This window comes from Chelon labrosus (genome assembly GCF_963514085.1).
Source record: "Chelon labrosus genome assembly, chromosome: 16".
Classification (NCBI taxonomy): Eukaryota; Metazoa; Chordata; class Actinopteri; order Mugiliformes; family Mugilidae; genus Chelon; species Chelon labrosus.
Genome location: NC_140349.1, coordinates 15126162 through 15153717, shown reverse-complemented (window position 1 = coordinate 15153717; position 27556 = coordinate 15126162). Strand labels below are relative to the sequence as shown.

At 41.8% G+C, this 27556-nt stretch overlaps 1 protein-coding gene across 1 annotated transcript in view; it reads right to left on the bottom strand.

Moving 5' to 3' along the window:
- Positions 1 to 540: 540 nt before the first annotated feature.
- Positions 541 to 27556, bottom strand: part of rapgef5a (Rap guanine nucleotide exchange factor (GEF) 5a) — a gene marked incomplete at its 5' end in the record, with an annotated part of 41791 nt that continues 14775 nt past the window's right edge. The window contains 21 exons of the mRNA XM_084562628.1: positions 541 to 3532; positions 3884 to 3938; positions 4336 to 4400; positions 4496 to 4583; positions 4697 to 4747; positions 4832 to 4922; positions 5019 to 5197; positions 5635 to 5757; positions 6204 to 6301; positions 6568 to 6717; positions 6954 to 7032; positions 7240 to 7270; positions 7387 to 7478; positions 9522 to 9666; positions 9775 to 9853; positions 13628 to 13728; positions 14669 to 14814; positions 20916 to 21071; positions 23633 to 23706; positions 23804 to 23852; positions 24113 to 24194. Of these exons, the coding sequence (XP_084418754.1) occupies positions 3414 to 3532; positions 3884 to 3938; positions 4336 to 4400; positions 4496 to 4583; positions 4697 to 4747; positions 4832 to 4922; positions 5019 to 5197; positions 5635 to 5757; positions 6204 to 6301; positions 6568 to 6717; positions 6954 to 7032; positions 7240 to 7270; positions 7387 to 7478; positions 9522 to 9666; positions 9775 to 9853; positions 13628 to 13728; positions 14669 to 14814; positions 20916 to 21071; positions 23633 to 23706; positions 23804 to 23852; positions 24113 to 24194 (2053 nt within the window). The 3' untranslated portion in view covers positions 541 to 3413. The remainder of the gene's footprint in view (positions 3533 to 3883; positions 3939 to 4335; positions 4401 to 4495; positions 4584 to 4696; positions 4748 to 4831; positions 4923 to 5018; positions 5198 to 5634; positions 5758 to 6203; positions 6302 to 6567; positions 6718 to 6953; positions 7033 to 7239; positions 7271 to 7386; positions 7479 to 9521; positions 9667 to 9774; positions 9854 to 13627; positions 13729 to 14668; positions 14815 to 20915; positions 21072 to 23632; positions 23707 to 23803; positions 23853 to 24112; positions 24195 to 27556) is intronic.

Genomic DNA, 27556 nt, shown 5'->3' with positions numbered 1-27556 from the left:
ATGCTAAACTTGCACACCGATGCTTTTTAAGTTACATAAGAGAAAATAGCCTAAACATATTATTACCATTTCTTCTCAGTCTGGAGTTCAGTGAGAAAACTGCAGAGATGCTTGGAGGTCAAGTCAGCACCTTGAACTTGTTGAGTTCCTCAAACCATTCTTGAACAATTTAAGATTTTTGGCATATGTATTGTTGTTTTGAAAGGGAGCACATGGTCTGCTACACTACTTAGGTAGGTGGTACGTTTCAAAGTAACATCCACCATGAATAACAGGACCCAAGGTCTCCCTGGAGAACATTTCCCAAAACACCACAGTGCCTCAGCTGACTTATCTTCTTCCCATAGTGCATCCTGGTGCCATGTGTTCCCCTGTAAGCGACACACGCACGATGTAAAAGGAAACAAGAGTCATAAAACCATGCCAGCTTCCACTGCACGATTCAAACTCGGCTGCCCATGACGCTGTCACCACTGCTTTTCCTTTCTTGGACCACCTTGGACTTCACCAACAAAAAGACAACCCACTCACCTGGAGATGTCACATAAAACCTATAATTTATTCATTTTCAGTAAAATTCTGACATAGTAAAACGCAGCTTTAGAAAAGACGTGTGACTTCAGCTGTCCGAAGGTCGAGGGGACACAAAGGGAGACGTATTGCTTTGTGGTTGACTTTTTTTTTCCTTCCTCCATTTACAACAGATAAATAATAACAACATACCAAACGTAGGCATATATATTTACACATCAACAATATTACAATAGTACAAAGCCTTCAACATGTTCCCTCTTGCATTGTGAACTTTGTGTTTTTTTTGTTTCATCATGCAAACAGGCTTTAAACAACATTACTTTAAAAAACACACTTGTGACAATGGCCGGTAAGACGCTAAATACAGCCTCCTTGTGGTTTCCTCTGTGCAGCATCAACAGACTGACCTGCTCTATGCTGCCCTCGAGTGGCCACAAAACATAACGACAAGTACTTTTACATTCCTGCGTTGCAGCTTTAAAGCACAAATATGTGTTGAACCTCTGAACATGGCACAGAAACGGAGAAATGTTGTCACCTCAGGAATATATAAATAAACAATATATTACAATAAATAACTAATATAACAATTATTCTGCTCTTTGAACACAGTGAGCAGAGGTGTGTGTGTGTGTGTGCGTGCGCATGTGTGCGTCATGTACAGGTTCATAGTGAAAATAACTACCACAAGGCCTTCGCATGACACAGAATAACAAGCAGATCATGGCTCTAGCAGTCAAAGAATCACTGACGTGGTTTCACAAAAAGCATCTTGAAAAAGAGAAGAAACAACACAGGCTTCCTGATACAAATAAACATTTGAAGTCATTCACAAACAATAATCCCTTTAATTCATTGCACTCGGATGCTGTCGCGACAGGATCAGCAAACTTTAGGTAAATGCACAACCAGTCTGACAAGATTTGTGCCACTGTTCCCTTAATGGAGACTTTTAGACAAATGCTTAAAATGTCTTTATCCCTCATCGAATCATCTCAATAAATGCCTGGATTTTTTTTTAATGCAAAGTGAGAAGCTGCTAATAACACAAAACTCTGTGACTATTTTATTCTTTCTTGCAATGAACCAAAGAAATGGTTTGTAAAAGGCAGGTTATCTCTTGTCCATTTGATCCACCATGATCTGCAGGAGAATGCAGCTGCTTGCTCTGAAAAGGTTTAGTGTTGAAATGACGACGCTGAACACTTGTGGCAACATTTCCACTGTATTGCACTTCACCCCCGTCCCTGCCTTCCTTACTTAGAACTCTCCAAACTACGCAACACATGCAACGCTATGTGACCTTTAGGAATATCGTCTTTGGGTGACTCCTCCGGTTGAGCAGAAATGTCCGACTGAAACGACCGACAAGGAACGAAAAGATGCAGGGTAAAAAAAAACATGGCTTTCTTGTTTTTAATTTCAAGTGTTATCATTATTGTGGTGTCTGTATTATCCTGGTGACTGCAGTGTGCCAAATTTGATAAACAAGACCAACTCGGCGATTTGAATAACAAATACATGATTTCCACATGTCATGGCTGTGTCAACAAGAAGATGTTGCCACAGTTTGAAGGGATATTTCTTTTAGTGAACCATAGTTAAAGTGATACATGATTAAGGGATGAATATTTTATAACAGAGGAAGTCTGAGTGCTTGTGCTTAAATTACTCTGTGTTGGTTCTCACAGGGTTAGGGTTTACATTTAGGGATTTTTCAGTCAGTAAGAATAAATCCTAATAATTTAGATTTTATGGAATAAAGCTGTTATTTCACATTCGGTGTAAACACATTAAACCTGTGAGGATTAAAAAAAAAAAATGAAGAAAAAAGTAAATCTATGCTGTGGCTATGGTTACCAGCGCACAAGAAAGCACAAATACGTGGGAACCAGTGCCACACCCTGCACTCAGTCGCCTTAACGTCAGAAAGCTTCGGCTTTACACGATCACGGACCAGGCGCCATAGCAGGGCTCGTTCAACGAAATGTAATCCTGTGACAAAAACACACTGATTCCTAAACAAACTCCGAGCTCTACAGTTCACCTGTGCTGCAAGAACCAACATGACATTTGGCACTGAAAAATGTATAGGTCCATATTATATACAAGGTAAAATTATTAGTATCTATTCACACAAAAACATCATAGAGAAGAGTGCACGAGGAGCGTTTGGCTAAAAGTCAACCAGGACTTTATAACGGAGAGAGAGAAAAAAAAAAAGCTGTTCATTATTCAGTCGCAGCTCTTAAACTCTGACGTGTTCAGGAGAGCTTTTAAATGTCAAAGTCAGTCAGTGAAACCCTCAACGTTTCCTCCACAAATCTGCCCAGTGCAGATGAAACCGTGAAATCATATCAGACCATTCAGTTCAGAACGCTAGAAACTAATCAAACCTCTCTACGGATGTTTCTGTGTTTGTGGCTGAAATGGTGCCATCAAGTCCTTGTTGGCGACGAGAATTAAAGGAACATTCGACCTGCAGACCAGGCTCATAAATAACCAAAGACTGACCACAAGAACAAAACATACTCAGTCCAATAGATACTGTACAAACTAGTTACAACCTCCTCTGCTCTCAGTCTCAGTTTGGCAAATCTCCATCTTCCTGCACAGATTCTGCTCCTGGAGAAAGTTCACAGAGTGTGTCTGGAGTTTACAAATCCTTTGTAGGTACATGTTCACGTTAAGGAGCGAACCGAGTGCAGCTCTGTGTCTTCATCAGTTTTATCAGTGCACAACTTATTGTCCATTTGGCACCACTGCTGGTAGTGTGATGTTGCTGCGGTGTACGTGTGAGTGTGTGACATTTTGCTGCACAAAGCGTCCTCCATGTCACGCGGCGTCAGCTCGTCCATTGTGTGTGTCTGTGTGCGCGTTTAAGCGCGCGGCTCCAGTTTGTGCGACAGTTCAAAAAGCGTCTGCTGATTGTCGATAATGTGCAGGTACTGAACGCTCGCCCTCACCTCCGCACTGTCGACCCCGATCACCTCGTTGCCTGAGGGGCGGACACAAAACATGCACATCATGAGTCAGACAGGTGAGTTTTGCAAGTGGGTTCAAGAACACACACACATTTTAACACAAAGTCACCTTATCATAGCAATATAGAGAAAATAAAATACTGTCTGGAAGTGGTTGCTTGGTAACCGCAAGGAAAAACTGAGTGGGAGAGTGACTGACTGGCTCCGGTGCAGTACACTTACTCAACTGCAGATGGCAATAGAGTCTTCACAATAAAGGCATTTACACTTAGTCACAAGAACCGAAACATGACTATAAAGAGCTTCTATTACTCAGTCTGTGTTATCATTTGTCATTAAATTCACTCAGAAAAGAGACGACTCACCCTGTTGGTCGCTTTGGCAGTGGCGAATCATTCTCACTGTGTCTGCGATCATGTGCTGTTGGTTCAGGAGAAGACATTTTAATACGTTAAAGCAATAAATAAAAATGAGCCTACACTAATACCTCATTGCAACACAACTGTGCCAACTCTTAGTAATGGTGGACAGTCCGAGGTAGTCAAAATGCAATAAAAAAGACAATATAGAGCTAGGTCTTAGTAAAATTCCTCTAAACATATAAAGGTTTGGTCACTACCTCCTGACAAATGTACCACTTTTTACTAACTATGCTGTTTTCATGTCAAGAGACAGAGATGCATATATTCACTGAAGGAAATGCTGTGTACAGCATAAGACATGTGCACAAGACATGAGAACCTGGAAAGGCAAAATTACTTAAATGTCATATTCAAATGGTCTGAGGTCAAAGACATTGCAGAACTGAATGACTCACCAGCTTCTCAAAATTGACCAGGTTGTCATGGAAGGTCTTATTTCCCTCGTGGATAAAAGTGATATCTACAAGCAGCAGACAAACGTATTAAGGTTTCGTTCAGCGTTTCTTTTTATAGGTGTGTTTTGTGCGTGTGTGTGTGTGTGTGAAGAGAGGATACCTTTTAGGAGAAGAGGCATGAAAGGGATCTTGGGAGGTTTCATCCTCTTGAAGGCCTCTCTGTAGGCTTTGTGGTTCAGAGACGGATCCTGGAGAGAGACGGAGTAAAAGAGAAGGATTGGAAAGAATTCATTGTCAGATCAAAAGAGGAACACATTTCATGCTCTGAGTTGTATCTCCGTTTCTGTTCACCAAGCCTCACCGTGATGAGCTCCAACTCTGAGAAAAGCTTCTTGAACTTCCCTGGGCATTTCTGAAAAGGAAGAAGTTGAGTCAGAACGGGATTTAACATACAAGTCCTGCATTGGAGGAGACAACAACAACAACACACACTTACCTCCCACGTCTGATTGAGTCGGCTCACAGCTGCGGTGTTAAGACCCATGATGATGGCAAATGCAGAGTTCAGATTTCTTTGGGCTTTACAGCTACGTGCAACACACACAAAAACGAAGAAAATGAAATGTTGATGTCTCCAGTAAACACGTTAATTTGTGTTCATGTCACAGTGTGAAAGTCCTTACTGGGCTGCGATCTTGATGAACTTCTTGAGCAGCTGCACTCTCTTGTTGAGGGAGACGCACATGAGCACCTCGGACATGACCCACTGCTGGACTTCATTACAGCGCTGGAGCAGAACTGAGAGCGCTGCTGTGTGGCCTGAGCCAGGAGCACGGCTGAGGGTGTAGTACACCAGCTCCTGCTGCAAGTGGACGAAGGGAAGAGTGTGTGTGAAATACATGAAGCATTTAAGAAAAACCTACATACTCTTTTGAGGATCTTTAATTTTCATTACTGATTTATATATTGACTGCTCATCAGTCTGCAATTATATAAAACTGAGAAAATCAGCTAATGAGCACATTTAACAAACGCACAACTTGGCTGAGATTTCCTAAGGTACAAAAACATCTGTGTCAGATGCAGCCTGCGTGTCTCTATCTGTGCCATGTTAAACCATTTTCACAAGAAATATTCAACTCTTCCTGAAAGCCGCTCAGCTGCGAGCTCAGCTGTACCCGTGACGCAGGAAGTCTAGTGGAGCATTTGCATCTTTAATGCCACCGATCTCTGTTATGAATATGAATTTATGTGCACACTCCACATGCATATATTTGAGCATATGTGCGAGTGCTGTACCTCGTGGATGGATTTAAAAAGGCTCCAGTCCAGGTGCGTGAGAGCAGCGGCCACATCCCAGGTGTTGATGCCCAGGAGCCGAACCGGCCTCCTGCTCAGCTCTCCACTGTCTGTTAAGGGAGGCTGCAAATACAAACACACAGCAGAATGTAATGAAAGACAATACAAATAAATACAGTACATACAGGGGAATAGAGTACAAGCAACATCCCACCTTCACTATAAACTAAAGGACAATGAGGCTCACGGGGGATTTGAATACAATAGAGCACAGAGCCATTAGAAGTGTTTCCTGGCAACACAGAAGCAGGACTGAAAGCTAAAGGGAAGCTGGGATACATTTGTTCTGTCCAAGTCTTGATACAGACAACATGGTCCCAAACAAACCTAAATATTACATTCCCACAAAGGTCTAACATATAGGAATATGATTCAGAAAGACTCCCAAAAAGTATCTAATGCCTAAACAGTCAACTTTAAGGGACTGTGTTTTGATTTTAACACGCAAGCAGAATTTTTAGCGGCCATCTGTGCTTATGAAGCACAAACAGAACAGTGCATATACATACCAAGATCTCCGTGAGATCCCTGCGACAGGCCACAAGCTTTCCTTGTGGGGTCAGAGATTCTGAATAAACACAGTCACTGGGTTGTAACACTCTCCGCTCTGCAGAGACAAAAAAAAGAGAGAAGGAGGCAGAGATGATGAGAATAATTTAGAGCCAAGAGTGTAGAACAGCGATTCCCATCCAGGGGGACTTGTCCTCCTGTTTGTTTCATTTGCAGTTTCCAGGGGGTTTGTAGAAGATCTGGGGAGTATAGTAGTTTAACCAAATTCAAAACTTTGTATTTACTAGAAAAACTGCTAGCTTAGCTTCAAGGTACCAATGCAAACTTGTTGAATGATGGCATGTAGTAGTATAGTTTGTGTACCTCCAGTGTGCGACACCACAGCGAGCACCATGTCTTCCTCTGCTCTGTCCATCTTCAGACCCACAATCCTCAGCAGCTCGTGGGCCTCCAACGAGGGGTGCGTGTGGATGCTCAGGTAGGAATCAGCACTCACATACACACAGCAAATAACTGAAACATACACGGACATGTTCAATAAAGTCATAGTGAAGCACACGCAGAAAACACTCCAAGGAGAGAGACTTGAGTTCAGTTTTCTTAAGTCAAGTCTGAAGCAGACAAAAAGACGCCATTTAAGAAATTTGCATTTGCACATTGAAATTAAAATTCCCTGTCTGTCATTATGCATAATTGTCTACGGTTTTGGCCAATATATGTGTGTGCTTGTGTTTGTGTCTGTTACTTACCCTCTCTAGTCTCAGTCTGTGGGCTGCGGAGCTGCAAACAGTTTTCCTTCAGACTCAGCTGCTGATACATTTGTTTGCTCTGAGAGAGAAAGAGAAGAAGATTTAAAATAATGTAACTATACTGCGCTGGAGTATAGAATCAGAAATCGCTATTATTTTAAAACATGAAACACCGCTTCTTGTATATTTGAAGGCACTTAATGCACATATTCAGTGCTCCTGTACAACCTAATACAGTGATGTTTAACTTACACCTTAAAAACAACCACCCATTTTACTATCATACCTTTTGGTTTGGAGGGCAGTCATCCACTGTACTGGAAGATAAAAGAAAACACCCAGCAGTGAGGAGTGATGGCGGCAAGAGAGATCACACAACATTTCACGGCAATCAAATTTAACACAGCTGCTGTGCACAGACAAACCGACTTACTGTCTGCGACGCAGAAGCTTCTGAAACTCCTTCAGGTCTTTCTCCAACGTGGGGAACTCGTACAGATCTTCTAAGACACACCTGTACAGTGTCTGACAGATGGATAGAAAAGAAAATTAATATGAATGAAGGCTCAGATTAAAAACAGCGGCCTCAGGACCAGAGCCTCCTCTTGAGGGGACTGTGACGTCCCACACAGAAAAACAGCCTTTGGACAAAATGCTCTTTCTGTAAAGGCCAGTAAGATCTGGAACAGTCTTCCACTCTCCATAAGGGAGTGTCAAACCAGTGACAAACCAGTGGTTGAAAGCAAACCAGTCTTGTAACCACTGACTTTTATCTTTTTAGTAATGTACTGTCTTGTCATGTGCTCTTATTGTGATCTACTGTCCTGTCCTATGTCTTATCATGCTTTTGTGTTACCTGCCTAGGGACTGCGGATGCAAATTAGCATTGCTGCTATAATCCGGCATATTTATGTCTACTGCCGTCTGAGTAGATGTTCATTAATGTGCACTGACCCGGTCAAATAAATTAATAAAAATAAATAAATACTTCTTGACAAACTAATTTGTTTGGCCCAAAGTCACAAAGGGCAGTAACTGATACCGAGGCTCAGCTTACAGTGTCAGCAACATTTCACATTCACAGCTACACAAAGACCGACCTCAATACGACTTAACTCTGCCTCTTTGACACTGCCTGCATTTCAAACAACTTGCTGTGACGATCTACGCAATAACTGTAGGGCACAAATTATTATTTTAGCTAGTGAAAATATTTTTAGACTTATAAAACACCGACATGCACTGTGTGTACTTAAGCTTACTACTGTATGCTTTGGTACTAGTTTTAATTATTAGATAAATAGTGAACAAGTCCTTCACTAATTCACACAGCCAAAGGAGATGTATAACATTTTCTTGATTTATTCCACCAGTGAGTCTCAACCATGTTGAACTACTTCTACACTTAAACTGAACTGTAGCTACTACTATTAACACCATATGTATTAGTGAAACAAAGCCATTCCAGTGACAAAGAAAAGGCACAACACTACAAAGCATGAACATTACTGTGCAGCTCATTTACTGCGCACCGTCAAGTGTGAAATAAACTGCGTGGGTAGATACCTAAAAAAAAAAAACCTCATCAAATTCTGTAACTTAGACAAATAAGCACTCTCTGCAGTGTCTGTGTGTGGGTTCGTGGCAGAGAATTAGTGACAACAACGAAAACTCAGCAACACTAACGAACTCGCAAGGACCCACATCCACACTCGGGCATTTCCACACACCTCCTTATCGCCGTCATTGACCCAGCGTAGCCTCCAATCCCAATTCCCCTCTCGCTCCTCTGTTACTAGGCAACCATCACCTGGGTTACGCACTCCGTATGAAATTATACCCATGCCAACCCTACCACTTTGGTTTCCATGGCAACCCGGCACCGAGCAATGGAGCCGCCAGGTTACGGAGGGACAAGTGATTGGTGAGTGTGTGTTTGTGTGTGCACTTGTGTGCTTTTGTGTGTCTGTACTTGTCTGTTTATCTTTCGGCGTTATGCGTGATCCAATCGTTTCAGTGCATCATGTGAAAATAGCAGGAACACAGCGGACACCAGCAGCATAATGGAAAATGTGACACTGTAGGATCTGTATGTGCATATTTTTCAATTACCAAGATCTCTGAGTACTACATTTTTATGGCAATAAAATCAGTAATAAGTTATTTTTCATTATTCTCTGAAACCACAACCACATATTACGATTGCACCCCCTCATTCCTCACATGATGCAATGAAACCGTCTGTTTTTTGTTCCTTTTCTTTGTCAGAAGGATGAAATAAAAACATCAACACGCTTCCCTTGTGGGAGAAAGCTGAATCACAGTTCAGTTCAACGTGATATGCAGCTGTATGCAGGAAGCTCAGAGAAATCACCTTCCAGCTCCCTGTCTCTACAAAATGCCTGATGTCCTGTCATGCACAACTTAAGAAGGTATAGAGTTAAAAAAGGAACGGAGAGAGAAATGAAGATGTGTGCTATTTTGTTGTCAATATATGTGAAAAAGACACCAGATAAAAAAATAAATTAAAAACATCAAGGGTGGTGAAGAGGGTCCGTACTGACATACCTTCATGAAGCTCCTGACATGCTCCTCTTCCTTGAGGAAGTCCTTGTAAAGTCTGCTCCAGTGTGAGACCAGCTGCAGTACCTTACGCTTCCTGAAGAGAGCGTCTTTGCCCTCCTCCTGGCCCCTGCAGCGAGCGCTGCTATAGGTGACAGAAGTCAAGGAGACAACAAAGGAGAGTGTGGAATGAGAAATAATCTGTGTGTATTTGTGATAATGTTTGTGGTTTTTTTTTTTTTTTTTTCAGGAAGGATATTGTCCCAGCAGGGCCTGGCAGAGGTCATGAGTGGACATGAACACCAGGTAGGTCAACAGGAAGTCATCCAGGAGCATTTCTGAAACACACGAGACAATGAGAACACATCATTAGTCACCTCGCTGGCGTCATGGTCCAAGGGAGCTTTCCTCCTTTCTTGTGAGACTAAGATGAGGAAAGTCACGTGAAAGTCTTTCAGTTTCTCCATTCATCCCTCAGTTCACTTCTAATTTCTGCAGTGAATCTGAAGTGACGAATCATATACTTGTTGCTTAAGTCTTTCATCTACAAGACATTAGAAATTCACATTAAAACAGTAATTATTACTTATAGCTACTTAGGGCAGAAACAAAGCACAGATTGGACCTTCATGCGCAAACCTAATGTCCTGTTTTCTTTTTTATTTGCACTCAAGTGCCTTTAAATAGTTTAAATCATGTGTAATGTGAAAGGTGTCACTTACAGTAATGAAACCACCAGGAATTTTAGCCAAATGCTTAGTATCCCAAAGCATTTTAGGCCCTTTCAGCTAACTATCTTTATTTTATGGAATGCAAATTTAGTTTAATTTAATTTCTCACGGTCTCAACAGGCAGCTGTTCTCAGCAAAAAGAGCTCTAAAGCCCCACTGTGGTGAACATAGTGGAACATTTAGCAGTTTAAAGGCTTTCTTTTATTCTTGAGGCTTCGGTGGAGATCAAAAGAGATCAAAAACAACAGCTAAAAGGTGAGTGATATTGAACTTGAATTCATTAGATGGCCTGAAACACAATGCTAAATTAATGACAGTCTTGTTCTGTGTCTCTTGGATGTGTGCATGGGCAACTGTGACCTTAACCAACCAACCAACACACTCATCGTGTGAAAAGGTGGTGATAATATTTTAGTATCTTTGGAGACTTTGGGCTCTCCATGAGATGTCAAAATGAAGTTCTGTACGTACTCTCCAGGGTATGATTTTGGAGTTGGAGAGCTATTTGTGGTTGCCACCACTGATGAAATCATTTCCAAATACAACCACACAGTCCCGATGAACCAGATTATCAGAATCCTCCGTTACATTTTTAAGTTTTCTTTGAAGAAAACGAACATTTGTCTTTTTTCTGTGATTATAATCTTAACAACTTGAAACAGTGAAATGTATCAAAGTAGGGGAAGCTAAAGAGGAAGCGAGACCCAGCAGGTGACCAGTGGTAAGAACCAAATATAAACGGCCCTTGTGGCAGATGGGTAATGAGCCACTGTTGGTGGTGCCAAGGAGATGTGGTTAGTGTGTGTAAGAGTGTGTGTGTGTGTGTGTAAGAGTGTGTGTGGTGTCTTTCCCTGGGAAATGTGTGACCCAAATATGGCACTATCAAGCAGAGAGCAACAAAATCAATTATAGAAGACTGAGCATAGGCCGTGGCATCAATATTTGATCAAGCGTCTTCATTTTAAAAATAAAAACACGACTTTCTTGAGATTTTTTTTTTTTAGGCAGGTTGGACTTATCACTTTTCAAAATCATTCTGACCTGCTTTCCTCTCACTAGCTCTCTCTTTTCTGAGACCTTTAGTCTTCCATTTATTTATGTCCTTTATTGACCAGCTCTTTGCCCTTTTCCTGCTTTTCCGCTTCCCTCTTTCCTCCAACCCAAACTATCCTTGCTCGCCCACCTTCCCCACACCCCCGTTTTTCATTTTCTCCTCTTGGTGATTATGTTTCCCCCCGCTACTTTACTCCTCCTACACACTCTCTCGCTCTCAGCTCTGTGATGATAAATATCCATTTTCTTCTTCAACATATGCCCTCTGCGTTTGCCCGCTGGCACACGCAAAGTCAAACACATACGCTCATAGATACTGCAGTGCACACACACTCCAACGCACGCACACAGCACCCTGATGAATAACTCATTCACTCCTGACCTTGGGGACTTTATCTCTTGTGAGAGACAAAGAAGAAAAGAGAGAAAATGTGTGTGTGCTGAACTAATCGCGGTAATCTGCTGCTGTGTTTTTTGTTTATGTGTACGTGGATGGTTGGGGTAATCGCTCTCTTTCCATGGAAGCATGTTCGAGCCTGTTCAACATGGTGCACAAACGGTGCATGAATGCTCAGCACCACCCCAGAGGCACGCACAAACATACAGAAACATTTACATCATATGCGTACATGCTTATTCGGGGCACATAGACCAAAATCCAAAGACAAACAGACGCAGATGCAACGACAACCAAACGTGCGCATAAACTCTGCAGCCACGCTTCTGCCTCTCCCTCCGCACCCACACAAAAAGCATGTGTTTTTCCTTTTAAGTGAATAAATATCAGGCGGACTTCCCCCACAAAGACCATCTCAGTTCTCGCTCTCCTTCGCTCGCTCTCCCGCATTTATCTCTCCCTCTTTCTTCGCTTGCTTCCTGCAATTCAGTGAGATGGCTCCCTGTGGACTGCTGGGAACTGGTGGTGCTGAGGAGTTGATGCATAAAGGCGCCTTGTCTCGAAACGGTGCTAACAGGCAAGAGAAGGGTTTTATAAAATCCAAGTTGGGACACAGATGTCCCAGTGTAATAACAGCATTATTTCGGTGGACCTGGGTTTCATGACGATACTGAATTTAATTGGAAGGAAAGAAGTAACATGCATTTCTCTACTGAAGTGAGCAGGAGTGGTTTTGTGCGATGTTTTAATTTCAGTCACCTCAGACCCACATAATGTACACTTCTACTCAAAACCATGACTAATGGCAGTACTACTTAATTGATCAGTAGGACTGCCGCTATCATGACATGTCAACTGATGATTAATTGCAAATAACAACTTCTTAATTTCTTTAAGTGCCCCGAGGTAAACAGTTGCCACTAATTCTCCCATCAGGCGTCTTTGAACCACAACAAAACTACTCAAGTCATTAAAAGCATTAAAGTCAAATCTCAAACTGTGGAAAGTGCAAGTAGTGATGTGTTAATTTTATCCAGCTGTGTTTACACACGGTCAATTCTGACGATTTATTGAATTATCAGTCAATTATTGCTCAGCTGAAACAATTGTGATAAGGTGATTATGTAATAATTATGACAGGAGAGAAATGTATCAACAATGGTGACAATTAATTATCCATCATTGTTTTCTAAACACGCGAAATATTCCATACTTATCTGCCGTTTTCAAATATTTAAACATGTTAAACGATTACACTCTAGGACTTTCAGCGTGGCCTATGTGCTCACTGCCCTGCTGTGAAACCAATGATAAAAATGATCCCTAGGGTAAAAAACACTGTAGTAGTAGTATAGTAACAGCGGCAGTGTCAAAGAAAAACTGACATATGGCTGTTTGTACTCCTGTGAAGTAGTTTGAAGCAGAAACTTCATACAGCACCCCTAGGCAATCATTTCACAAACCCATTAGAGCATTTAACCTGTTGAACGTTCCTCGTATTTACGGGCAATGACATGGCTCAATGAATGCACCTAGATGTGGGGCAAGGGCTGACTCACGCAGCCAAACACAAAAGCACAGAGTAGTATTACAGAGGGGAAGTGCATACCTCCGGAGTTTGAACCTATGTCTGTGAAAATGAAAGAGACAGAGGAGGGACCAATCCGGGCAGCGTTGTAACTTGTTGTGTTGCTTTGAAAGGAGGAGTGGAATGGTGCTTTGTTTAATAAGAACTGAAACATTTAAGCTGATTGTTTTGACTCTAACTTGTAAACCTTTTACTATTTTATTACAATTGTAGCCCTTTGTATTCATGTTTCTGCTTTTTCTTTGGAGACAAGGTCACATTCCGTTTAGAGACGCCCCCACACAGATGAGCCTCTGTGCACCATTTCTACAAATCATGTGTGTTTGTGTGTCTCTAGACTTACCGCTCTCCCTGTTTTCCGGTGCACCTCTTTGGTCGTCCAATCGCAGGTCACTTAGCAGGTGTTCCAAGATCTTGAGTGGGGTTCCCGACACCACCACATACCTGTAGGACGAGAAGTCAGAACAGTCTTCCTCACTAGAGCAAGAGTACCAACTACGGCCACCTCCATCTCTCCACCCTCCCTCCATCTCTTCGTCCTCATCCACATCGTCGTCATCAATGTAGCGAAAATAGGGAACATCGAATGTAGTGATTTCGGAATTGCTACCATCTTGCTCGGGATTGCCATCCTCATCTTCGTCTTCATCGCTATCATCGTCTATGTCCTCCTCCGCCTCTGCAAGTGTAGCTAGCTCAGAGGTCATCTTCCTATCTGAACACGATCCATCAACCGGCCCTCTTCAAAGCTTTGCATACTCGGGAAGGGTTATTGTCTATGGGGCAGACTGCCTTGCCGTCTGGCCCTGTCAGCTAAGAGCTCCAGAGATTAAAACCCTCTCTCTGACAGCTCCTACAGCAGAACTGGGAGGGAACCGATTGCTACCGAATGCCCTGAAAATTGTATACTCACATACACACACACACACACACACAAACACACACCCACTTAACCTGCCTGTCACAGACACTCCCTGCTTTGTGCCTTAGGTCTTGGCATGCACTGACTTAAATAAGCACCAGTGCACAAACTAATCAACTTTTGAGGGAAGCGCTTGTAAAAGACACACATAGTACATGATCCTAAACACACAGACGGATATGTAGAAGGAAGTAAACCCGTCGTGGTGTTATCTTTTTTTCTCCTTTCAGCTGAAAACAATAAGCCATTCACTCCTTCCTGCCCTGAGCCAGAGGCTAAAGCCTGCATTATCAAAGGCACACATACACACAGTGTCAACAGTCATACTGATACTTTGCATGTACATGCAAGAGTGTGTGGTCGCGAGGTAAAAAGTGAAAAAAAGAGAGGGAGGAGTGCTATGATTATGTATTTGTTGCTACTGTTAGTTCGGAGGGCCCTTATTATGTAGAAGAAACTGACCTCTTGTCGCTATCCTCGTCTCTGGACCCGCCCCCTGACGACGTGGGTGAGGGCCGATCGGACGGCGACGTCACCGACGATGCCACACGCTGCAACACCAATACGTCCCGTCCTCTCTCCTTCAGGCAAACCCTGCCCAATGCTTCCTGGAAGGGGAAATGATAGGTAGACAATTTAGACATGTTACAGGGTGAGATGAAAACTAGAAGGTGTTGAAAGGAGTGAGGACACTGCAGTGCACGCCACACAGGACAAGTAAAACCCCATATCACCATTTAAAATTTAAATTTTCCTATACATCTGCCAGGTTTACTATAGCAAATGTGTTGAATAAATGACAAGAAATGTGTGCATTAAAGAGCTAGAGATGTGTGTAAGTAATTTAAAGATTGTGTTGCCATATATTTGTTGCGAAGCAGAGAAGTTTACATTTCATTTCTTCCAACACTATTATGCAATTCCACTTTCCATTATTTAGGTTTAAAGGTCCAGCGTGTAGGACTTAGCAGTATATGAATACAATGTTACATTTCTGCAAATGGAATTTTACACAATGGACCTGGAAATGTTTTTGTATAAAGTTAATATATGTCTAAAAAGCAAATCATTAGCGACCTCAAACATTCAGTGCTAGGCCCTGGTGCCCATACCCTTAAACCCAAGATTAAACATTTCTCCAAGACATTGGCTAACTATCCCGTACACCCAGTTCACACATGCCGACACGGATTCTGTTGGCATTAGAGAAAGGTATTGCATTTCTTGCCTTTAGAAGGAAAGGTACTGTGTTATAAATTACAATGAGGAGAACAAGGAATGTGGGCCGACTCTTGCAATGATCCCCACGCTCCAAAAATGAACAGGAACTTGATCTGTGACTCCGACACATAGACACAAATACACCTGCTGCGACAGTCCCATGTAACGGGAGCACAGTTCCACATGAACAAAGGAACACAATAAGTAACAGCCCGAGGAGAAGAGAGGAGAGGGGGAGATCAAAGGCAGAGGACAAGAGCAGAAGGAGAGATAAAGAAGCAAAGTCTCTCCTCCAGCTGCTCACTGCAGTCTCTGTCGCAGCCACAGGCTCTGAGCAGCAATCACAACTGACACAGACAGCTCTCCATGTAGGGCTAGGTCTTTCTGTTGAGTTTGGCCACATATCAACATCTCAGATGCCAGTTACATAACATCACAATGCTAAAAAAAAAAAATTAACCAAGGCTAGAAGAACATTCTTAGTCTGGAGAAGAGTGCTAAGGTTCAAAAAGGGTTCAAAGCTAAAAAAAACAAAAAAAACAAAAAAACAAGTCAATATAAAGGCTGACACAAACAAGCGAACACACTCACGCCATCTCTTTGACAGTCTGATGAAAGGAGCCATCTCATCCTGAGAGACAGCAGGTGGGATTTGACTTGGGTCAGACAAAACAATATGCCCAAAGTGCTCTTTGCGTGTGAGAGAGTGAGTGCGTGTAGACATGTCTTGATGAATCATGTTGCACGATACAGATGTTCATCCGCCACGGGATCATCCCCTCAGGCGCGTTGCCATGTGTCACACTATCTTGCAAAAAAAAAAAAAAGATAAAATACTATATGATATATGATAAAGCTCACCAGCCTATTAAAGAGGTTCCATATATAATATAGGGTCCACATCCAACTAAATCTTTGTGGAATCAAGTGTATTGCAGTTTGCCGTAAAGCTGCTTTGTACAGTAGTAGACACCGTCTCTGTACAGATAGAGAACAAATAGAAGTCACACCTCACAGGAGCACTGTTTTGTTCTCATCTAGTATGATGAGGTCAATTGAATATCTCAGGGTTTCATTTTGCCACTTTAGATATCGCCAAGGTTAACTTAGGACCCACAAGTCATAATGTCAGTGTCAACAAATTATATTGACATTATGGGGGAGCCGTGGATTTGGGACTGTAAAGTCACAAGTTCCAATCCCCTCTACCCTTAAGGGTGAAGTGCCTAAGAAGATACCTAACCTCCAAACTGTATGGGTACCCAGTGCTCTAATGGTTAATACTGACAATCAGTTCATCGTAGGTGTATATATACTTGGCCCATTTAGCTGACTAAAACTCACCATAAAGGAAAGATAGCTGTATCATGTCTGACCCATGGACGTCACATCTAAACAGCACAGGATTTAACTTTATTGCACTACGTTTAGACAACCCACATTCTGAGCTACACAGATACAAAGATATAGCAGATCTGATTTGTCAAACTTTGCTAATTTTCATGTCAAAATGAAAAGTGCATAAACGGCCACCGGTGTACTCTCGAAGATTAATTGCCAGCTCTTATGTAACACGCTGACATTAAACATCCTCAAGGGTTAAAAACACGCAGATGCAACCAGGAGATAAGGAAATCTGCGACAGCTGAGGTTAAGAGATCTGACACACCGTGCCATTAATTACATTCTGGACTGGCACCAAGAGCCCGCACCCAGAAGCCCTGATTTGATGCAAAGATAAGAAGTTTGCTAAGTGGTCTGAAAGGGACATGCCATTAGACCAAATCATCGAAGGTTGAACTACATAACAGGACAAGCTTTATCACAAGTTTCCCTCTCTCTATCTCTGCTAGCCTTTCCGGTCTCTCTCCACTATGATAAGTCTAATAAAGAACAAGTATACAAGCAGTAGAGAACCATTTTGCAACCAATTACAACGACGCTAAAAACACAGAAGAAAATGTTGTGTTGCATTCCAGACACAGAAGCCAACTGTTGATCTTTCCGACAACTCTCTTTACGCAGACGCCAAGAAAAACAACCACGAGCCAAGAATGGAGGAAGGCTGTGTCGTAATACGTAAGATCAAACGGCTTCCAGAAAACGCACCAGAAGTGAAACTTTGTCAAATGAATGTCATGCATATGAAACTAATTGTGCAGACATATCAGGCACACTCAAACACATACAGCCCCAAAAGAATTAAGAGCTGAGAACAAATTGCAAGAACAACCTTATTTTGGCTCAGAAAATAAATTGTGAAGAGGAGGTGGGGTGGGGGGTCATGCAGTTATGCAATAGGGAAAGAGAGAGAGAGTGAGAAAGGAAAGCAAGAAGCAAAGCAATAGGCTGGGAAGGAAAGTGAGAGACATGGAGGAGTGTGGGGGAGTGTGAGAAATAAAAGACTGATATAAACAGACAGAAAGAAATCTGGATGATTCATTTGAGTTAATATATTGTCTAAACTCCTGCCTCTAATACAAAAATTGTGCAATATTTCTGGAGGTTTCGAGAACCTTTGTTTTGATGATAATTATATTTTCTGACATTTCTCTGGAGAGTCACTTGTTCTCTCCTAACAGGTGTGTCAGTCTGTTTCCTCCTGTCCTCTCATCTCTTCCTGCTATTCATCTGCATCTCCAGCTCTCTTCCCTTCTCTCATTTTCTGTTTACCCTCTCTCAATTTATCTGACAGGGCAGACTTTGTGCTCCTGAGAAAATAGAGACCCGAGGAGGTGAGCTGGCTTCACTCGTCACAGGATTAAGCTACACACACACACACGCACACACATTTAAAGAGTCACGCGCACGATATGAAAAATGAGGGAGAATGAATTCACTTTTGCCCTTTATATCTGCCCTGTTCCTTTCTCACACACAAGCAATATGACATAATAGTGTTCAGAGGAAAGGTGGGCCTCATGGAAAGCCGAAAGGAAGCACTCTCTGTTCCTTTCCTGTTCCTACCAGTGAGTTAGTGTGTCTGTGCCGATAGTGACCGAGCCATAATCTGTGTTGTGATAGCTCTGGGCCCGATTCCTGGAAATAACGGATAACAATATGAAAACACAAAGCCTTTGGTCAGCAGCGACCGTATGCATGCAGAACAGTTTCCACAACTAATAAAAAGTAACTTGGGTTTCCCCAAAAAGCACACCTATGTGTATGACTGCGTCTGCATGCTGTGACCTTGTATATTCCCTTGTGCAGGTTGACCTCTGGTAAACTCTGATGGCTGAGCACAAACACAAGCGACTAGAAGGCAGAGAAGCACCCCAATGCACTCTACTGACATGCAAGTTATATCACTATGGAAACAGCCCACACCGGTTTGTCAGAGCTTATCTGTCATGGAAAAAAAGAAGAAACTAAAAAAAAAAAAAAAAAAAAAAAAAAAAAAAAATCACCATGACAACCCTATAAAAGGAGAATGGCCTTTGTGGTGAATCGAGCAGGTTGCTCGGTTTTGATTTCAGCCAAATTCTGCAAACTAAGATGGACGGTGATCCGGCCAAAACAACAACAAAACCTGTCACACATATTCGTATATTTGCAGTGTGTTTCTGAAAAGATTTATCCATAAAGAAAATCTCATTTACAGCAGACAGCAGATTTACTTCCCCTCTCCTGCAGGAGAACATTTTGTTTTGAAGGCCGTATTAAATTATTTGATGTGTGTGTTTTATACATCCCTTGACTGATATATACACATCCACCTCTTGGTCACATATGGCTTTCACTGCTCTGACGGTGGTGATGCACAGTACAACACAGTGTTGTCATGCCAAACCTTTATTTTATCAATATTTGCATGTACTCTCGAATCAAAGAAATGTTTTTGCAATTTTTGCCAAAAATCTTTTCTTTTCTTCCTCTTATTTTCAACAGGATTTTTGACAATTGAATTCAGTACATATACATTTCAATTTGATCTGTGCAAGATGCTGCATTTGCTAAAAAACTTTATAAGCTTCATTTCATATTGGTTCCTAATTTGTCTGGCGTTGCGTGTGAGAAGGACATTGCGTTAAAGTATGCTGACATAATTCATCAACACTGTTCCCAGTATTGGAATGAAATTCAAGACTGAATACATTGTTCAGAAGACAGTGTCACATCAATCACTTAACAGTGATTTACTTCTTCTTTTGCGAGGACACTTCGAAGCTTTATGAATTCTATACTCCAACCGAAGGTATAGTTTTAAACATGGTTGCCTGCAATTCAGCCCCAAATATATACATCTGGAAACGTGATTTGAACAAGTATTTACAAAATATCATCATGACTGATAACAAAAAATGGTTGTAAAATTTTTTATTAGAGTCAAAAAAATAAATTGTCATTATTTGTATGTATTTAACAGTAGATGTAGGTTCAGTGATCATATTAAGGTTTAAAAAGGTCTTACACCGGAAAGGTTTATCCTTGTGCAACTTAAACCACTTAGGATGCCTCTAAATGTATACATATATATGTATACATTATAAGAATTATGTCAATCAAAATGGGTGTTTTATACATCAAAAGTTCTGTGTATAGTGCATGTGTAGGAGACTAGTTAAATGTCCTTCAACTACAACTCTGCGTTAACAATACAATCTATTTTTCTGTATTTTCATAACGCAGTTATACATTTTTACTTGTGCATGTTTGTGAGGAACGAAAGTGAAATTATGCACACTCTAAAATCCCTAAAGCTCAGTTCAGTTAAACTCACAATGCAGTAGACTTTTACCAAAACACACATCGTGACGTAGAATGAAATCAGACTGCATTTGCTTCGCTTCCTGCCCTCAGGTGGAGTGTAGAGTGGGATTATACAGTACAACGCTTCACTAACACCCCTCTCATTATGAGCGCACACTGACTCAGCCTGCCTCAGCACCAGCAGTGCATGAACATACACATACAAGCTCCCACAAATGATTATAAGCTCTAGCCAGCAAGCTGGCACACACGTACTTACTTGACAGACAGTAGAAAGAGCATAAGATCAAATCGCACTAAGCCATTATTAACACCCACATTAGAGGAGCTTGAGAGATGGTGGTTGTTAATCTAAAGGGATCTCAGTGACGTGCATCTGCAATGTTAACTTTAGTTTGTGTATGCAACTGTATAGATGTGTGATCATGCACCCAGATTATGTACAAAAGAGCAGTCCCATTGGAAAAGTTTGCGTGCCCGTTCTTTAGCTTCACAGAAGCACCCATCTGGACGATGCTGATGAGGAGGATTTACTTGTATGTTCTCTGACCTGAATCCATGAGTAACTCAAGACTTGAGGTGTGTGTATGCTTAAAAGTGACGACAGTAATGACAACATTTACCGCATGACGTCCATTACTCTCTACTCACACTAACCATACAGCCACAACTCGCTCTGGAGATTACATGGTAAGAGTTCACAGATCAGCATCATCACACTGCATGGTCTAATGACATTTCACGACATCAAAGCCTGTATATCACAGACTCTACTAACCGCCTGGTTTCTGTCGGGTAGACGGTAGTTGTGGTTCTGCAGAAGCCGGCAGCCGTCCTTGGCCAGACGCTGAACTGCCTCCAGCCCCAGCCGGCTGGTTAGCTCCTCACGTCCGCACACATTCCCCATCCCTCCGCCGCCACTGCCACCGCCCAGCTGCAACACAGGAGGGATGAAGACAAATCTCAGCCCGCAGTCCCAAGACATGGTGGAAACCGTCAAAGTCAGTTCAAAGAGATCAAAAAAGTTATCCAAAGGAAACCAGTTTGGGCATAATCCAGAAACATGCAATGACAGGTTCTCAGTTGCCTCTCTGTGTCCATGTGAGGAAAATAAGAAGAAATGGCAATATCTGGTTTCTTGTTCTTTCTATTAAAGTCAGTAATTCCTTCTATCTGTTGAACTTCTCTCTTTGTCCCAGTCAGTACTCTGTGTCAGAGGATCTAGCAGAGTAAGAGTGAGTGTGTGTGATTAATAGTAGAAGTGGGCGGGAGTGGGTGCCTGTGCGAGAGGAGTGTGTGTCGGGGTGTGTGTCTGTCTGTCTCCTCCTCTCAATTGTCGAGACTAGTCCAACTGAGTCATTTAAAAAGTCTATGAATAGGAAGATTTAACAGCAATCCCTAAAAAGGGAAAGACAAGCAGCCAATATATTTCATTAAAAGTGCTGTAGGATACAAATGGCTTTGTCCTTGGATAGACCTGACAACAGAACACATTACTGAGTGTGTGTACTCCCTGGAGTGCAGCTAGTATGATGGTTATCACTGGTGGCGGGCAGCCTGGTATGTTTATTTTCCTTGGAAGAGAGAGATGTTTCATTTGGCTGAGAAATGGGTAACCCTTCCTGTGGGCTCAACTATCCCACGGTACCATGCTCCAGCAGAGGGTAACAAACACCCATGCACAATATCATTCATCTTATTTACTAGGAAAACACCCCCTGATGACAACTCTTATCTGGTAGAATAGCCGCGTACATACGCAGATATAATATCACAACGGTCCTGTGTCCCTTGTCGTTTCCTGTAAACCCGTTTTCAGCTTCCTGTCCTAGATGCAGAATGAACTAAGATAAACCTGTCTGTGTGTTTGTACTGTCTCTGTCTAGTTCCTCTTTTCTCTCCCATTGCATCCTTACTTTTTCTTTGATCCTTCTCGAGACTGAGCTCACGACAAGTCGAAACTTTCACGAGGATAAAGGATAATTGAAAGTAAATAAGACTGCAGTTCATTTCAGGAAACTGGAATTAGCAGAATATTGGCACTGTTCACATTGTTTTGCATGTACTTAGTAGATCAAGGATCACAGAGGAGAGTGAGCCTCTGAGTTGATTGTGTTATCTTTTGTAATTTTGTAATTGTATGTGGTTTATCGTCTTCCTTTTGGTTAGAACAGCATCAATTAACGTACATCCTAGAGCTACCACTCTAATCCTGCAGTGGTCATCAACCCCCCGTACGGGATTGCAGGATCAATCTAAAGTCTTACTTATATTCATTAGCAGTTGAAATTAACTTTAATGATGCCTCATTATTGATTTTACCTAACATATTAACAGCAATACCAGTTTAATGTGTTAGTATCAGTTAGATACAGAAGAGAAAAGAGAGAGGGGAGAGGCTGTGTTTAAATGGTGGTTTTATTCTAAAGTAGCTAAATTCACTGAAGAAGACTTTTCAGTATACTTAAAATACATTACATGTCGTCAAATAAATTACTACAGCTAAAAGCTATATTATAAATATGAACTGAAGCTTCTGATTGTTTTCTAAGGAGACACTGATCCCACAATGGAGCAAAGCCTTGGATCCAGGGGACACAATTATGAAAGGATTAGTGATGTCAAAAGAAAATAAATTTAGTTGACATTAATATGTGACTCCTTTCCAGATGATTTTATTTCAGGCCTCTAAAAAAATTATTCAAATACTACAGAATGCGACAAAAAGCCTTTCTTTGTCTTAAGGGGTTACAAGCCAAACATGTGTGCACCACTGATTAATATATTACTATATGTGTAATTGTGTTCAAAGGATTCTCCTGTCGCTGTTCTCCTCCTCTCCCCTCATCTCTCTGGTGCAATCACAGAATGAATAATTGATGGAGAAAAAGAGGTTTTGACTGTACAGCGATGGGAACAGAAAACAAACAGGCCTCCCTCTGCACTCTGGTCTGACCCCGTTTTCTACATTCAGTCATTTGTGCACCTCGACATACATTGTACTCTGTGGCCTTTAAAAGAGTGCAATGTGGTAAGGTAATAAGAACGACCCAATTATTATGTTATGCTGGACGGTACAATCAATCAGTGTTTGAGGTGATGAAGCTGGGCCGCAGAGCAACGTGCACATACCCTCTAGATTTTAAGTTTATGTTTGCAAGCGGATGTTAAATTAACAAGTGCTGTGCAAGTGTTTGAGCAACATATCAGAGGTGTATTGCACACCTAAAAGGCTGCTGCTGGCTAAAAAGATATAATTGCTTTTGACGCCGCATATGAAGAGAGGCTGCCAGAATCATCCTGCCATAAGTCTTCTAGATAATGTCACTCTCTAATGTTTGATTAATATTTCTATTAACTGGAAGTGTGAACTCTCTCAGGGACATAAGTGATGAACTGAATCCTTTAGAAGATTGTGAAAATGAACTAAAGGCTCAGGAGGCGGGATAAAGAAACTTGACAGGGACATTGCTGTAGTGTGTGTGAGTATATTACCGGACTGCTCTCCTCGCTGGGCGTGCTCGGCTCCTGGTTCCTCGTCTCTGTTGTCTCAGAGTCCTGCTCTGATACTGCAACCGATAACGAACAGCGGCACGTTAGTACCATCTCAATCATTTGTCTACTTCTTTTCGAAACAACACTCACTCCAACCAGATGTCTACTTACAAGCTTTGCGAGTCTTACGGGCGAGAGCAGCCGCCAATTCACTTTGTACCTGATGGAGGAAAAAAGTGGAAGGTGGTACAACACGACACAGATCAGGATCAAACAAATCTTTACTGGGATTAATATTTTTATCTCATTACATGCTTACATTATAGTATTTTATTTCTATTTCTATATCTTAGTGGTTTATTTTATATTTTTATGTGCAACTGAGCAACTGTGACCAAGCAATTTCCCTTCTGGATCAATAAAGTCTAATCTAAGTCTAAGTCTATGACACCGTATTTTCTCCATCTCAGGTTCACTGACCGTGGACGTGAGCCTCTCGAGAGCTTTCATCTGAAGGATCTCACTGCAGATGTCCCTGTTGCCTTCAGAGTCTTCCTCAGACCTTGGAGAGACAGGCACAGATTTATTTGCCACTGATGAGAGCAGGTTATTCTAATGTCACACCTCCAGAGAGGGAAAAGTTCCCTGCACAGCTGCGGCCCCCTCTACACTGCCCCCTGGTATAATGAGAAAAGAATTACAGCCTGCAAACATCTAAATGTCTCCTGGAGCTTATTACCCATGGTGGTCCTTAACTTACTGAAAATGACATGCACTTCCAGGTTTTAACATGGCAGCATGTAAACATCTGCTGTTTTTTCCTCAATTTGTTTTTGCAATGCGCTGCTTCTCGGGCAAACCAGGAAATTATGATAAGCATTTTTCTCCACAGTCTGACGTTTTGATTGATGAATTGAAAACTCCACATATCATTCACCGCAAACATGAGCAGAATAAACATACAGTCAATGAATAAATTTCCTGCGTGAATATTTTATATTCAGCAAATTTGTATCTGCCCGTTTGACTGTCCCTCCCATCTGGCTTTCTAGTTCTTCACTGCTTACATGTCTTTGTACCAAGCATCCACCCTCCTCAACCCACCACCCCCCCTTGCCTCTTTCATGTGGTTTCATGTAAAATAGCTCCCAGACACACCCTGCTATTGATGTGAGTGAAGCTCAGTGCATGTGTGCGTGGCGCTGCAGTGGCTGTGCGTACGTGTGTTCAGAACGTATACAGATGTGAAGCTCTTTGCCAGCGTTTTATCCAAGCCTGAGTGCATCTGTGAATGTATTTGTGTTTGACTTGTGTGCGCTGAATAAACAGGTGGTTGTTTTGGGAGCAAAGTCAGTTTTATTCCCACAGCAATAATACAAGGTTGTGGAATATGCCTTCAGTGTCGGCAGACTGTGTCCGAGGGCCCCTCATCTGATATGTTCTCTTACAAAACCAGTGTTTGGATTGGTCTCCCACACACTGACTGCCTCACCCTGGCTCAACACACACACACACGCATTTGCATACAATTTGGATTATATCAAGAGATCCCAGTGGTACTAGTAACAGTTGTAGAGGAAAGAAGATGAAGCCCTGTGCAACCATGTGTGTGTGTGCGTGCATGCACTGTAATCTGATAAGGACATGATAGATGCAGAAGCAGGAGACACAGTGATAACACATTGCCCTCAGCCTGACACTTCAGCTATCTGCTCTTGCACAGATGGCAAAAGACAGACACAGGTAGACCATCAGATGCCTGGAAGTAATGTAAGAATATTTTTTACGGTTAGTTTTCTACTATATTTATAGTGTCCTTTGAAATAAAATAGCTCGTTCTTACGACAGAGCTGGTAGAGAAAGGACAAAACATCAAGTTCTAACTGCATTTTTTTAAAAACACACATAAATGTTTGTTGCTTCATAAAAGTCCATTTGAAGATCAGGGAACAAAAGTCTATTCTGAGCCATCATGCTAAATTTATTCCCATCAGGGTCATTAAGCCTTTTTCTAGCCAGTGCACTGTTGGTAATCTGGTGACTCACCATGAGCCTAAATGTACCGGAGCTGGAAAAAGAGGCACAGTAGGAGGCGTGTCACCAATCATTAAGCAGCACATAGCTGTATTGATAGAGGATTACCGAGGCTGATGGCTGTGCCGCCTCCCTGTTCAGACCACGTCAAAGACAAATGCCGCAGAGATGCAGTCGTGTTCTGTGATATTTCTTGGTTTCCCAAAAAGAGCCGTGAGCAAGTAAAATGTAAATTGCATAACTTAGTCCACTATATGCACATGTGAATGTTGCCAGTTAAACAAAGAATTAAAAGCTCGTGCCATTATGCAGACAGTGTGATTAATGGAGGATGGATTCCATTTGCCCTCCTTTCAAGCTAATGCTCCTTAAATAAACTGCCGAGTCCGGCTTTTCACCCTTTTCTTTTAAAACACAAAGAGCAATGGATTTTCTAGGACCAGAGCACTATGCAAAGCAAGCAGGTCCATTTTCTACTCCCAAGCAAAGGTGTCATATTTTAGCTCCTGGCAATTCTGCTCCTCCTGCACAATGCGGAGAACACAGTATTTCAAAGGAGGGGAAACTGACAATTTAATGGTTATTGACCGACTCCGCTTCCAACTACACCGAACAACAAAGCATGTATATAGATAATGTGTGGTGTATAATATATAGCATAATGTGAGAAGAACAGAGGAAGTATGTAGGTTTGTGCAATAACCTGCAGTAGTTTGATATCTTTCCTTTTTTCCAACACTGTCACGGAGTTCAGCAGCATAAGGCTAACACTGCATTGGGTTGCTTTAGTGACGCAAAGCATAAAAAGAACAATGTAATATTCAGTTTAAATATTTTAATTAATTTGCTGCATAGTTTATTGTGCTTCTGTGTCTGTGTCTTGTGTTTTGTGCGTATATGGAATTCATGTGCAATTCATGTACAGTGTTAAAACCTATAAAGCTACAAGGTTTAGTACATTAGATGTTAGGAAGTTCATGTGCAAAAATTAGCTTCTCCATGATCAGTCCACACTCCGATAAAGACAAACTTGACAGCAACTAGACTTTAAATTCACAGTTGCCGGGACACCTTCTAGCAATAGTATTCTCTGGGTACTGTTCCTTTAAAGGGCAACATGTACTCCATGCAAATTTCGAGGCAAATTGGAAGAGAGAGAACGAGACAGAGAGAGACTGTCTTGTCGAAAACAACAATTCAGATGAAACCGGACTGAAATGAGATGGAGAGACATTTATATTTGACTCAAGGTGCTATGTCCTTGCCAAGTGACAAGTCATAGTGATCTGGTAAATCATCACACAGGTAGCAAATGTTGCAGAGAGCTCCTTTAAGCCATGCGAGCAGTGTTGACACGAATCTAATTATCATGCAAATGAATAAACATATTCTTTATATTATGCAGCAAGCCCATTTAATTAGTGACATATTCTTTTTTGGTTTTACCGAAGCACCAACCACTAGCTGGCGAGCTAAACAATCAGGCAATGCAGCCTTATCGTATATATTAAGTTACCCGTATCAACTCAGTGTTTACCTCATTAGATAAAGCAATGCGAGAGGAGAGTCATAATTGGTGAGGAGCATGCATCAAATCCCTTTGTGGCTGCTAGTGGAGGTATTTTCCCACACAGCTACAAGTATGCTCCTCTACAGAGAGATAGAGAGGCAGGGAAGGAGGGAGGGCGTGAGATGGAGAGAAAGAGAGAGGATGCCTGCAGAGAAATGGAGCGACAGTCAAGAGAGGTAGACTCAGAAAGTGGCGGAATCAAAGTGACAGAGTGAGAATGCTGAATGCAAAATCTCATTGATGTCTAATCTGTGAAAGTGAAACAGCTTCAGTTTTTCAGTGGTATTTTGAACTAAAAACCTACAAACTATCCGAGTCAA